The 14,901-nt window shown below is 45.2% G+C and overlaps 1 protein-coding gene across 1 annotated transcript in view; it reads right to left on the bottom strand.

Annotated features, from left to right (window-relative positions):
- Positions 1-5,350: 5,350 nt before the first annotated feature.
- Positions 5,351-14,901, bottom strand: part of apbb3 (amyloid beta (A4) precursor protein-binding, family B, member 3) — an 80,735-nt gene continuing 71,184 nt past the window's right edge. Inside the window, exons 9-12 of the mRNA XM_072590288.1 lie at positions 11,446-11,529; positions 7,746-7,861; positions 6,463-6,642; positions 5,351-5,672 (exon numbers count right to left, since the gene is read on the bottom strand). Coding sequence (XP_072446389.1) covers positions 5,427-5,672; positions 6,463-6,642; positions 7,746-7,861; positions 11,446-11,529 — 626 coding nt within the window. The 3' untranslated portion in view covers positions 5,351-5,426. The remainder of the gene's footprint in view (positions 5,673-6,462; positions 6,643-7,745; positions 7,862-11,445; positions 11,530-14,901) is intronic.

Genomic DNA, 14,901 nt, shown 5'->3' with positions numbered 1-14,901 from the left:
GAGAAACTCAGCAGGTTTGGCAGCATCTAAAAGTGATGCTTATGCTGATATTTGTGGGAGTTGGAGTGGGGGAGGGAAGGAGTGAGCAGGTAGGTGCAGACAGAACCCTGAGAGAGAGAAGAAGGAATCTTGGGCAGACAAAGATTAATAGTAAGCCAGGGAAGAAGAAAAGCTAAATAGATGATAATGAGGGGATGGAAATGGGTTGGCCGTGTTAAAAGCTACTAGTTTCATGCCAGAATGTGGAGGTGCCAGTGTCGGACTGAGCTGGGCAAAGTCAGGGGACACTAGGTTATCATCCAGCAGGTTTATTTGAAACCACAAGCTTTCGCCGATGAAGGGGCAGCGCTCTATAACCTGGTGTTATGACATCTGACCATGTAATGACAGATCCTGGGGGTTTTAGGCTGAATAACAGACATGGAAAGAGGTGTTTATGTGCTAATGTTATTGAACTCAAGATTGAACTCCTGAAGACTGTAATGTGCCCAAGTGGGCGATGAGATGTTGTTCTTCCAGCTTACTGTGTGGCTTGCTGGAGCAGTGCCATCTCCTGAATTCCCTGGTGTTGGTGATTACTTCACTTGACGGCCTTGCAGTTTACTGTTTCTCAGGATTGAAAATCTAACTGTGTTGTTTGAAGGGTATGGCACCTTTCAGTGATGCTATCTGTAAAACGTTTGTCAGTTAAACCAATGTAAGTGATCTGATTCGTTCTGTTTCTGGTGTATTGTACATTAGAGCCACAGGAATTGTTTAGGTGAAACTGCTACAATGACCAGTGAGTGCAGAAGACAAAGGCTAAGTCTTGATGGTAGACCTTTCCAGATGTAAGAGCACTCCCCTTCTCCAATAAGATTGTAACAGACTGACGGTCTACGGTCAGGGATTGATCATTCAGGATGGAGACAAGGAGGAACTTCTTAACTCAGAGAGTGGTGACTGCTCTGTCACCGAGTATGTTCAGAACCGAAGCCTGGTGGTGTTTGTTTGTTCCAGTGCTGTTTTACAGTTCACACGTCATTGTGGCCACATGCCGACTTACCTGCATGTTGCAGCCTGCAGCTACCAATCGTGTTGGTTGTGGCTTCAACACCCTTCCCATATCTCTCCTGCTCTTTCCACCTGCCATGTTCGGGTGTTGAAAGGGCTTCCAAGATGGTAGTCACCCAGTTTGACCCAATTACGACTGACCCCTCCATTGACTATCAAGTTCCTAAGTATGGAGCTTCTAGCTTAGAGATGGTGACACTACCATTGACACCAGGTATACTGAAGAGTGGAGGGATCCGAAACCAGAGTTGAAGTGGAGCTATGTTCAGTGACAATCTTACTGAATGATGGAGTAGACACCAGGGTTTGATGGATGACTCTTGTTCTGTTTCTGATGTATGTACTGTGAATAGATCTGAGTACCACATATTGGCCTTGGGGGGGGGTGGTGGGGGGGGTGGTGGGGGGGTGGGGGGGGGTGGTGGTGGTGGTGGTGGGTGGGGGGGGGGGGTGGTGGGGGGAGTACAACATAGGTTTACAAGAATGGTACCTGAACTTCAGAGCTTAGGTTATGGGGAGACATTATACAAATTGGGCCTCTAATCTAGAATTTAGAAGGTTATGGGGTGACAGGGCAGGTAAAGGTCAATGTTTTCCACTGGTTGGAGATTCTAGAACTGCATTAATGACTTGGAGGAAGGAAGCAAGTGTACTGAATCCAAATTTGGAGTCAACATTAAATGGGTGGGAAGGTAGCTTGTGAGAAGGGTACAGTTTACAGAGAGATTACTGGTAGGTAAGTTGTCAAAAAGCTGACAAATGGAGCAGATTGTGAGAAAATGTGAAGATATATATTTTTGAAGAGACAATATTATTTAAAGTGAGAAAAACTGCAGGAAGCTGCAACACAAAGGGACTTGGCAGAACCCGTGCATAAAGCACAGAAAACTAGCCCAGTGAGGCAGCAGGTAACCAAGACGGCTCATGGAACATTGACCCTTATTTCAAGAGATTTCGCGTATAAGACTGGGGAAGTCTTACTGCGACTGTACAAGGTGCTGGGGAGACCACATCTGGAGCACTGAGCAGTTTTTTTTCCCCTTATTTAAGAAAAGATATAATTTCGTTAGAGGGCGGTTCACAGAAAGTTCACTAGAATGGTCCCTGGTATGAACAGATTTCTAATGAGCAAAAACCTAAAGCCTCAGGACTCTGCTCACTGGGGTTTAGAAGAATGGCCGGAGATCTGATTGAAACATCAATAGATTATGAAGGGGCTTGACAGGGTCAATGCTGAGAGGATGTCTCCCCTCATGGGAGAGTCTAGGACCAGAGGGCACAGCCTCAGAATTAAAAGGCACTATGGTCCTAGTTTTGGATTCTCTCACTGGGGGATTCCTCCTTTCTGCATCCACCCAGTTAGATCCCCTCGGGATCTTTCATGTTTCAATTAAGTCACCTCTGACCTTTCTAAATTCCAGAGGATACAGTCTTATCTCTAGCCTTTCCTCAGAAGGCAATCTGCTTATTCCAGGTATTAGTCCAGTAAACCTTCTGGGATCTCCTTCTGACACATTAACATTTTTCCATAAGTATGGTGACCATTATTATGACACAGTGCTTTACATGCGGTCTCATCAATACCCCATGTTACTAAAGCATGACCTCCCTACTCTTTCATTCAGTCCCTCTCATAACAAAATATAACATTCTATTAGCTATCCTGATGACTTGTTGTACCTGCAGACTAACATTCTGTGATTCATGCACTAGCCCCCCCAGATGCTGCATTTAGGGAAAGCAAATCTTAGCAGGACTTATGCACTTAATGGTAAGGTCCTAGGGAGTGTTGCTGAACAAAGAGACCTTGGAGTGCAGGTTCATAGCTCCTTGAAAGTGGAGTCGCAGGTAGATAGGATAGTGAAGGCGGCATTTGGTGTGCTCTCCTTTATTGGTCAGAGTATTGAGTACAGGAGTTGGGAGGTCATGTTGCGGCTGTACAGGACATTGGTTAGGCCACTTTTGGAATATTGCGTGCAATTCTGGTCTCCTTCCAATCAAAGATGTTGTGAAACCAGAAAGGGTTCAGAAAAGATTTACAAGGATATTGCCAGGCTTGGAGGATTTGAGCTACAGGGAGAGGCTGAACAGGCTGGGGCTGTTTTCCCTGGAGCGTCGGAAGCTGAGGGAGAGCTGAGAGGTTTACAAAATTATGAGGGGCATAGGTAGGGTAAATAGGCAAAGTCTTTTCCCTGGGGTGGGGGAGTCCAGAACTAGAGGGCATAGGTTTAGGGTGAGAGGGGAAAGATAAATAAGAGACCTAAGGAGCAACCTTTTCACACAGAGGGTGGTACGGGTATGGAATGAGCTGCCAGAGGAAGTGGTGGAGGCTGGTACAATTGCAACATTTAAGAGGCATTTGGATGGGTATATGAATAGGAAGGGTTTGGAGGGATATGGGCCGGGTGCTGGCAGGTGGGACTCTGGTCGCCATGGATGAGTTGGACCGAAGGGTCTGTTTCCATACTGCACATCTCTATGACTATGACTCTATCTCTCTGCAGCTCAGAGTTCTACAGTCCCTAACGTTTAGATTCCCTGTCAGAGGCTACAAAGAGAACAGGTACGTTTCTCTTTGTCACAGTGACACAGGATACTGTCTGCAAACTTTGGTAAGAGCTGGAACATTGCTGAGGTAGGGGCAGAAACCTGACTCAAAGTAAAATGATGACAGTACCTGAAGAGGAAATGACCATGATGCACCTTTACCAGTTATTGACTGGGTTGAGAAGGGGAGAGGGACGGAGTGCGTGAGTAGGACAGAACAAAGACATACAAGAGAATTGTCAGAGAAAATTAAAGTATCAAGAGCAAGTGTCCCTGGGAAGAGTTCTACTGATATCTGTCGGCTGAAATTATTAAGAAAAGGGCCGCCGTTCTCACATTCACATTTCGGTTTATTTAATAAACAATGGGCTGTTCACAACATCATTCTCCACCAGTTCCTGTGGTTGAATCATTGAGGTCTCCAAAGTGATAATATCACCTTTGAGAATGCTTTACAATGGCTGTGACTTTGAGTGAAACATAGAGGCCAATTGTCCTGGCCATGAGGAGGGAACGTGAAGTAGTTCCTGGTTAAACCAGCACTGCCCCTTTAAATTCTGGTGGGAGGAGCCTAGGGCTTGATCACATGCAGAGGCCCCCACCAAGCCCAGGAGGAGACTCTGCTGCCCTTTGATCATGGACCTGGACTCCACTTTCCTGTCTTAGCCTTGAGTCCCTTAAAGGGGGACACAGCAGCTGAGCCGTAGTCTCACTGGGCTAGTCATCCAGAGGCTAATGCTCTGTTTACGTGGGTTCAATTCCCATAATAGCAGAGGCAGCTTGCAGGGCTGAATGACCTCCTCCTGCTGCTTGATGTTTAGACTATTGACCTCCTCTTGTCCATGTGTGAAGTGGACGAGGTAGGGGGAGCAAAGGAAGCTAATTGCCTCATATATTCCCCTGTTTCTCCCTTGGATTCTTCCAGCAGTACAGTGCCAGGCATTAGGGAAGAGTCCATGAGAAGCATTTATTGAGAGAATATGCCCTTGCCAAGTTGTTGAGAGCCCATCTCCCAGAAATTTGAATCCCTCCAGAATTAACTGCAGCTAAAATTGGAACTCAATGGAATTCAGTTTTCCACACCATTCTGACAACCCAGTAACTTTCCAAAGAGGGATTTTCCCATTTGTTCCACCACACTTGTTAAAAAAAATTAAAATGAACGCAACTCACGACTATTTCTATAGTTGTCGAATACCCTAGATCCGTTTGTGATTAAAATCATATCCCTTTCCTCCATGTGGTTTCCCCCACCCTCACCCAATTTCTCAATGAACCAACTCCCACCCCCAGTGTGCCCACCCACATCCAACACACAACTATCTATCACCTCACCCCCATCTCTGTCTCTACCCCTGCCCACATCTCATTGGTTGTACTCCCCACCATGTCCACTCTCCCATCTTCACCTCCCTTCTGCCTAGACACCCTAACCACTGTACCTGCCACACCTATCATCTGATATTCACCCTTCACGCACATAGCCTTTTCCCCATCCATACCTGTTCTCCCTCACAACTATTTACCCTGCCCCACACACACCTAACCCGCCACTACCAATATCCCCTCAAACCCACCCACCGTGATTGCTCATTCCTCTCCCATTCCCAAGTCCCTGTCCCCTCCCCACCCACCCACATTCCCCAACCCTCCCACCCCTCACTATCCCAACTCACCAAGGCTCCCTTTCTCCTACCTCACCTCAAGAATCCCCCCCAGCTTGTCCAATCCCACCACTCCCCCACCCCACGCAATATGGCTTCCACTTCTTGGGGTCCCCCTCTCTCTCCCTTCCCCCACTCCACCCAGCACCTCCCTCTGTGTCACTACGGCATTTGCAACACCGAGTGCTTGTGTTTGAAAGTGTCCAGCAGGGCCAGGACGCCACGTTTCAGATTGGAGCCGCTGGTGAACTTGGGGGCAGAGAGGAGGGGCCCAGGCGCAGGACCTACACTGTCAGTCATCGGGGAAGACAAGTGCTTCTTCAGGCCTGAGGGGGGCGACTGAGAGTGGGTAGCCCTCTTTGATCTCACTGAGGGAGCTGCAGCCACCAAACACTTCTGGTATTGTAGCTGTAAGACAAAAGGACAACAACGGGTCAATTCCTTTGCTGTCACTGGGGTCAATATCATGGAATTCCCTCCCTAAGGGCATTGTGAGTCAACCTACAGCACATGGACTGCAGTGGTTCAAGAAGGCAACTCACCCCCACCTTCTGAAGGGGCATTTAGGGACAGGCAATAAATGCTGGCCCAGCCTGCCCTTGTGAGTAAATAAATTGAAAGTAGCCCACCCCCAAACCCTGTACTTTTTGAATGTGTCTGAGGGAACAGGCTGATAAAACTGACAGGAGTCTTGGCTCTTAGCAAACATTGTCTTTCACTGAAACAGGGTCAATACAAACTAGGCATTGGTATGCTATTTGTTTTGGTTCAGTTACCTTGTCAATCATCGACACATACCCCAGCTCCCCATCTGAGGAGTGATGATCCTCAGGTTAAAACACCGATGGTCTCTCTCTCTCTCTCTCTCTCTCTCTCTCTCTCTCTCTGTCATGGGAGAGCAGCCCTTTGGTGTTCTGGGACTATGGTGACTTTTTGTTTACCTTACTCCATGTTTGCATGCATTAGAAGGACTATTGTGAAAACTGGAGCTCATTGGGTAGCTCTTGAAGAGCTGACACAGACACAGTAGGCCGAAAGGCCTCCTTCTTTGCTTGAGGGTTCAACCACCCCATGATTCTGCATTTCAGGGCTATGGGGAAAGAGGGATGGAGAATGGCAGTAACACATGGAGCTAGTACAGGGGCAGCAGGCTGAGTGGCCTCTTCCTCTGCTGCCCCGGTGCTACAAGAATACTCACCATACAAGCGGCCTGAATGGCCTCAGAGATGTAGCCGGCATCAGGCTCACACCAGAAAACGTGGCACTCGAAGTTCTGGAGACCTGTGTCCACAATGAGGCCGAAGGTATGTGGGTCCTTCCCAATGCCCAGGAAGGTCAGGTACCGGAGCCGGCACTGCCAACATGGCTCCCTGCTATCCTGTACAGAACAAGAAAAAACACACCCTGTACCAACTCTGGAATCCACATTGTAAGAGGGGTGTGGTAGCACTGGAGAGGGTGCGGATGGAGATTTACCAGGATGTTGCCAGGGTTGGACAGGTTCAGTTATGAAGAGAGATTGGACAGACTGTGGTTGATTTTCTTGCAGTAGAGGAGACTGAGAGAGGACATGATGGAGATGGAGAAAATTGTGAGGGCAATGGATAGGGAATATATACCTTTTTTGTATTCACCCGTGGGACATGGGCAGGAGACTGAGAGGGGACATGATGTCGATGTATGAAATTATGTGGGACATAGAGTGGACCGGAAGAAGCATTTCCCCTTGCTAGAACCACCAATGACTGGGGCATCGATTTAAGGAAAGAGGCAGGAGGTTTACAGGGGATGTGAGGAGATTTGTTCTCACCCAGAGGGTGGAGGGAATCTGGAACTCGCTGCCTCTAAGTGGAGGGGCAGAGGCAGAAATCCTCATCACATTGGAGAAGGATTCAATGTGCTCTTGTGATGCTAAGGCACACTGGGCTACTGGGCAAATGTGAGGCCTCAGATGCTGGAGGTCAGAGTCAAGATTAGAGTGGTGCTAGAAAAGCACAGCAGGTCAGGCAGCATCCGAGGAGCAGGAAAATCGACGTTTCGGGCAAAAGCCCTTCATCAAGATCCTCACTCTAAATTTGACAGGATTATTGGCCAAGTGCTGGGAAATGGGATTAGAATAGTGAGGGGGTTGTTTTTGACTGGTGCCAATTCAATGGGCTGAAGGGCCTTTTTCTATGCTGTTGACCTCTATGTCTCGATGACGAAGGAGGTAAGTAGGAAGGATTGATTGAAGTCTGGGCCAGAGCAGTAGGTTTGAACTGCTGTGTTAATAAAGTATGTAGATAGATGGAAAGGCAGGAAGGTTTCAGAACAATGGTCCAGAGCATGGGAATCAGACAGCAGATCATTGACATAAAGGTTACATACAGATTAGCGCAGGACATAATGATTCCCTGTGTATTGATTTTGAAGAGTGATCCTGCAGAATCGTGGGTGGGAAAGCAGGTGTGGGGTGAGGGACCAAGTAGACCCTGTGCTCACCTCCCCCTTAGACACGGACAGCGTGGTATCTGTAACCTGGAGGAGAACTGAAGGCCAGTCACATCTGTCCACTGAATCCAATAGACTCTTTATTACTCCGTTCACCAGCTTCATTCCTGAAAGGACACCAGTACCAGACAATGACAAAACAAACTGACAGAAATATACCCTCAGCAGGTCCGGCACGTACTGTGGAGAGAAAACAGAGTTAATGTTTCCGGTCTGGGTCACCAGACTGTATAAGTTTAAAGTCAAGCGTGCGGTGCTGGAAAAGCACAGCAGGTCAGGAAGCATCCGAGGAGCAGGAGAATTGACGTTTCAGGCATAAGCCCCTCTTCTGCTCCACGGATGCTGCCTGACCTGCTGTGCCTTTCCAGGCAACACTCTCAACTCTGACCTCCAGGATCACAATATAAATGAACTTTTGTAACCTGAGTTTGCATATATGTCTAAGGCATAAAGCTGTAAGATGTGCTAGACTGTTCGATGGAAGAGAAATTGATAAAATGTCTGAGTTATTTTTCCTTTATTCATTTAAGAGGTGAGGGCATTGCTAGCTAGTACAGTATTTATTGCCCATCCCTAATCGCTCAGAGGGCAGTAAAGAGTCAACCACTTTGCTGTGGGTCTGGAGTCACATGTAGGCCAGACCAGGTATGGACAACAGTTTCCTTCCCTAAAGGACACTCGTGACCCAGACAGGTTTCTCTGACAATCAATTTATAATCATCAAATAACTCTAGGTATTTATTGAATTCAAATGCCACCATTTGCCATAGCAGTGTTTGAACCCAGATCCCCATGTGGGCTAGCATCCCCTCACCTCTGTGTGCAAATCTTCTTATTAGATTAAGATTGAATGTCAGGTGCTCAAGGTCAATTAAAAATGAATGATGTGTCCTGGTGACTTGTTAATTGCCTTGAATGGATTGTAAAGGAGGAAACTCCATTATCTTCGATGATCAGCATTACACTCCCCAGCCATTGCATGTAATTTGATTAATTGGAAACACAGTGATTTAGTGATGGTGGATAATGAGTGAAAAGTAACACAGTTGATTTGGTGGCAGGATACGAAAAAACCATTCAGCTGCGTGTGGTAACAATTCTGAATCTAACAAAAACGAAAACAGAAGGGCTTTGTGATGCAGTGGTAGTGTCCTTACCACTGAGCCAGGAGGGCTGGGTTATAAATCTCATCAGCTCCAAAGGTGTGGAATTAAATCTCCGAATAGGTTGATTACAAAATATATCAAATCAAGCTTCTCTGTGGTTGCTTCTGTGCCCTGGACAGAGACGATGCAGTGTCCATGAGAATGCTAACAGCCTTCCACAACTAGAGGGCACCACAGGGGCTAGAGTGCATTATCTCCCATCAAAAACAACATTTTCATTTACTTTGATAAGTAAATACATCTTTAAACAGCTGGGTTTAAAGAAGCCATTTAGAGTCTTCGAGATGTACAGCATGGAAATACACCCTTCAGTGCAACTTGTCCATGCCAACCAGATATCCTAAATTAACCTAGTCCCATTTGCCAGCACTTGGCCCATATCGCTCTAAACTGTTCCTATTCATAAACTCATCTAGATACCTTTTAAGTGTTGCAATTTAGGGCTCCTTGGTGTGGCGGTAGTGTTCCTACCTCTGGACTAGGAAGCACTGAGTTCAAGACCCACCTGCCCCTGAGAGGTGTCATAATGTCTCTGTATAGAGTAATTAGAAAATATCTCAACCTGTCTGTCACATCTCACATCAGATTACATAAAACAAGAGATAAAATATTGGGGGGGGGGGGTAATGGCAGATAATTGATTTTGAACTCAATTTAAACAAAAATAAAATGTCAAGCTGAATCTTTGAGGGAGCATGCTCTGTTCAATCACACAATAAGAGCCAAAACATGATTTCCTTCCTTTTCAGAAGAACGCACCGTCATTCATGTTGATTATCACCTCCCTGTTCCCTCCTTCTCCCTCACCTCGGATGCTCTGCATTACCCTTAACATGGAAAATTAATCAGTTGGAAAACATGGGCGTTATATTGGTACGCTTACTAGAAGGAGAAACACCACAGGGAATTTAGTGATTGAAAAAACATAATGTTCAGTTGTGTATAAAAACACTTCTGGATTTTCAAAAAAAAGAGAAAGACTTTTTAAAATAATCAGGAGGGTTCTTGTGGTGCAGTGGTAATGTTCCTATCTCTGAGCCAGGAAGCATAGATTCAAGTCCACCTGCTCCATCTCTGAACAGGATAATTGAACACAAAAGCAATATGGAAGTTTAACTGTTTCTTTAAAAATAATGAATACTCACATAAAAAGACTTCATTCATAAATAATATACATATAAATTAATGAAACACTATGAAAATAAGCAACTTTTTAAATACTTATCGCAAATATACATGAAGAAGATGGTCCAGAATTCACTAGTGTTGTCTCTCACAAGATTTCTCCAGTAGTTATATTTTCTCCTCACAATTCAGGTGCTAAAGGGGTTTTGCATCACAATTGTCAGAAGTATTAATGACCTGGTAACAACAACATATCTGAGTTCTCAACAAATGATCAGAACGTCAGTGTATTTCCATAATCAACCATATATGTGGAAGTAGTAAGAACTTGGCAAACTGCTGCATGATGGGATACTTGACCAAGGTAATAAGTATCTTGGCCTTCAGCCTCTCTCTTTAGTGGAAAAATATTGCTGGAGATAAGGACTGAGGTTGTGCAATTATAATTTGATGAAATACAGGGACTGTATCATAGGCTCGTTAGTGGGGGGTTTTCTTGAGCTCGTTAGCATCGCTGACCTTGACCAACAAAACAATAACTGCACTCTGCTTATCTTTATCTTGAATTATTGTGAAGTGCGAAATGTAAGCAAGGTTGTTTGTATCATTGAATAAGTATAGACTGACTGTTCAGCTCGAGAGAGAGAGTGCTGTGAGGCAGCCTCTCCGTGAATTCACGACAAAAAGTTTCTTGAAACGATTCAGAGTCTCAGATGAAGCAATTTCCTCGACAATATACTAGGATTGGGAACGACACCAAAGAATGAACTCAGCTTGAATAGGTACAGGAACAAAAGCAGAAGTTACTGGAAAAGCTCAGCAGGTTTGGCAGCATCTGTGAAGAGAAATCAGAGTTAACGTTTGGGGTCTGGTGACCCTTCCTCAGAAAAGGGTTGCAATATCTCCGACCTACATTTGTTCTGCTCTATCACCCGGATGCGCTTTGTATGGTATGGTCTGCCTTAATGCACTCAAAACTTTTCACTGTATTGAGGTACATGTAACAATAATAAGGGATGACTGAAGGCCAGCCTGGTAATTTTATAATGGAACATTGCATGGTAAAGATGTGCAGGTTGGATGGATTGGTCATGATAAACACAGGGTTATGGGGTTAGGGTGATGGCTGGGTTTGGGTGGGATGCTCTTCAGAGGATCAGTGCGGACTCAATGGGCCGAATAGCCGCTTTCTGCACTGTAGGATTCTATGATTCTGTGTGATCATGTCATGTAACTATATAAAAGTACAAGTCTGTCTGGTCTGGAATTGATGCAATAGTAAGACACATTCCAAAGATGATATTTATCTCAATTTCTCGTCATGTCGTGAATGACTGCCAATCTATTGTATATTTTATAATTGCAGTTTGGGGCTGGTCTTCACCGAGAGATTGACTCACCCATTGAGTTGGTCACAGGGAGGCAGCCAATGTATTGGACATTAAACCTCTGCACGGATTGTCTCACCGTCTCCAGGAGGTCAACTGGAAAAGAAAGGTAAGCAGCTGGTCACAGAGTCTACAGCTTTGTGTCATCACACTATCACAAAGTGTACCCATCTACTCAGTCTCATCCCACAACCCCTACACTCAACACTCGTACATCAGCCATAGCTTCTCTTGCTGAGTCAGAGATTCGGAACTTGAGCGTGATAGTAAAGGTTAATGCTCCATTGCAGAGCCCCAGCCTTCCAGATACACAAGGATCACCTCAGATAGATGTGAACTACCCCTTGGTAACATCTCAAAGAAGACCAAGAGAGTTATCCCCAGCATCCTGGCGAATATTTATCCCTCAACCACAATAAACAGATTACTTGATCATTTTCACACTTCAGCTTGTGACAGTTTGTAATTTACTTTTGCACTTCCAACTCAACAACAGTGACAATACATAAAAAGTTATTTCTTCACTGGCTGGAGAGAATCCCAACTTCTGGAAAAGGCACTACACAAATGTAACTCTTTCTTTATTTACTTTCCATCCAATCATGTCCGGTATCCCAATTAATCCTCCTGAGGGAATGTCCAATTTAAATATTCTCTAATTCTCTAACCATCATTATTTATGCCTCCTCATATTCCTATTGTTCTTCTGCAGCACTTGCCTTCCTCTCTCCACCAGCAGCACTGTAGGAGCCAGTGTGTCCCATGCTGGCTGTGATCACTGTGGGCATTTAGCTGTATCAATAGCCTGGAAATTGTCTCCCAGGTAGAGAATTCCCAGTTTCCATTGCTCTACCATCGTTGGTCATGCTTCCAGCTGCCTGGAATTCCCTCTGAAACTACAGAATCACAGAGATGTACAGCATGGAAACAGACCTTTTAGTTCAATGCATCCATGCCCATCAGATATCCCAACGTAATCTAGTCCCATTTGCCAGCACTTGGCCCATATCCCTCTAAACCCTTCCTATTCATATACTCATCCAGATGCCTTTTAAATGTTATCATTGTACCAGCCTCCACTATCTCCTCAATCCATACACGCCCCGCCCACTGTGTGAAAAAGTTGCCCCTCAGATCCCTTTTATATCTTCCCCCCTCACCTTAAACCTATGCCCTCTAAGTGTTGGACTCCCCTACCCTGGGGAAAAGATGCTGACTTCTCAAATTTCTGACCACACTCATTCTTTACTCCTTCAAGTCTACTCCTTTCAACAAGTGTTGGACATTGGTTCTAATATCTCCACTTGTGTCTCCCACCCTCTGTCCTATATCTCTTTATCCACGACCCCTTGCCTGGACTCCTGAACGACTGACTACTGTCAGCTCCTGTGAACCTTGTCCCATCCTATCATCACTTCCAATCACATCTTCCCTTAATTTGCATTGTTCTAACGGTGAGAAAAGGGATAGCTGTTTCCAAGAGCCAATATAGGATATGATGGGCTCAATGGCCTCCTGTCTGCTGTATTATTTGAAAGCTCTATTATGTATTCCCATGACAGTTATGCAGTTACAGTGTGAACACAGCCTGAACCTAGTGTCTTATTTAACTTCACTTGAACCCCCATTTCACATTGTCACACCTCATTTACATTTTTCCACATATAACACTCTTACAACCCAAAGGCTCTCAATGGGGACTTTTACCGATAGAACCACACAGAACAGAAACAATTTCCGGTCACTAAAGGGTATGAAGTACGGGACCACAGACACAAGATTAAACACAGGGGATTTAGAAAATGGTGAGTGTTAAAATTTCCCCACAGTGAGAGTTGGGAGGCTCTAGATTTATTTCCCGGGTAAGTCGCTCAGGCAGAAATTGAGTCAACATTCAGGATGAGATTGGAAACGTGGATGAAGAGAAAGGGGTTAGTGTGAAACCGGAAAACGGAGGGTAAATGAGATTAAATTTGCTGCCATGGAAAGTGAAAACCAATATGGACTTACTGGGCTAAGGATTGCTGCTCCTGTGTTGTAATTTTTGTTTATTTCTAAACTTGCAGATAGAATAGAATCCCTACAGTGTGGAAACAGGCCCATTGGCCCAACAAGTCCACACAAACTCTCTGAAGGGTATCCCACCCAAACCCTTTCCCTATTCCTCTACATATCCCCCTGACCAATCCACCCAACCCACATATCCCTGAACACTATGGGCAATTGAGCATGGCCAATTCATTCTAACTTGCACATCTTTGGACTGTGAGAGGAAACCCACACAGACACGGGGAGAACGTGCAAACTCCACATAGACAATCTCCCAAGGCTGGAATCGAACCCGGGTCCCTGGTGCTGTGAGGCAGCTGTGCTAACCACTGAGCAAAGACAATTGTGACTGTGAACAATGACAGTTCATCATGTTCTGCAGCTGAAACCAGATCAACTCTTGCTGTTATGTTTGACTCTGGTATTTGCCTAGTCTTATACAGGGTGCTATTTTTCACTTGTGATCAAGAGTTAGAACAAAGCAGAGGTTATCAGGAAGAATATTAGGGAGAAGAAGGATCTTGGTGGTCTTCATAGCTTTTGGCTGCCCAATTTGAATATTACCATTGATGGAAACACCATCACTTCCTGCCAAGTCTAGACATTCTCCAAAGTCTGTTTCTTGGAACTCAGGGACCACATCTTTAGTCTAAAGCCTCGTGAACGATCTTTGAAGGGGATAAAAGATTATTGGGGTACACAGGAATGTAGACTCGAGGTTACAATCAGATCAACCATGATCTTACTGAACGGTGGAACTGGCTCAAAGGGCTGAGTGGCTCACTTTCGTTCCTTATTCACTTTTATGCAAATCCTGCTTATGTAGAGTCACAAAGTCACACAGCACGGAAACAGACCCTGCAGTCCAAAAAGTCCATGCCGAATATAATCCCAATCCAAACTAGTCCTACCTGCCTGCTCCTGGCCCATCTCCCTCCAAACCTTTCTTATTCATGTACTTATCGAAATCCCTTTTAAATATTGTAATTGTTCCCACATTCACCATGTCAACAGGAAGTTCATTCCACACGTGAGCCACCCTCTGTGTAAAATTTTTGCTCCTCATGTCTTTTTTAAATCTCTCTCCTCTCACCTTAAAAATGTTCCCACCTTGTCTTGAAACTCCCCATCCAAGGGAAAAGGCAAGTATCATTAATTCTATCTGTACCTTTCATTATTTTATGAACTTCTATCAGGTTGCCTCCCAACCTCCTACACTCCAGTGAGAAAAGTCCCAGCCTATCCAGCCTTTCTTTATAACTCAAACCCTCCATATCTGGCAACATCCTGGTAAATCTCTTCTGAACCCTCACCAGTTTAATAATATCCTTCCTATGACTGAGCGACCAGAACTGGACACAGTATTCCAGAAAAGGCCTCACCAATGTCCTGTACAACCTCGTCAGTCTCTTGGTACCT

This window comes from Chiloscyllium punctatum, chromosome 20 (genome assembly GCF_047496795.1).
Source record: "Chiloscyllium punctatum isolate Juve2018m chromosome 20, sChiPun1.3, whole genome shotgun sequence".
Classification (NCBI taxonomy): Eukaryota; Metazoa; Chordata; class Chondrichthyes; order Orectolobiformes; family Hemiscylliidae; genus Chiloscyllium; species Chiloscyllium punctatum.
Note: the sequence above shows the minus strand (reverse complement) of the source record. Positions and strands in the feature narration are given on the sequence as shown.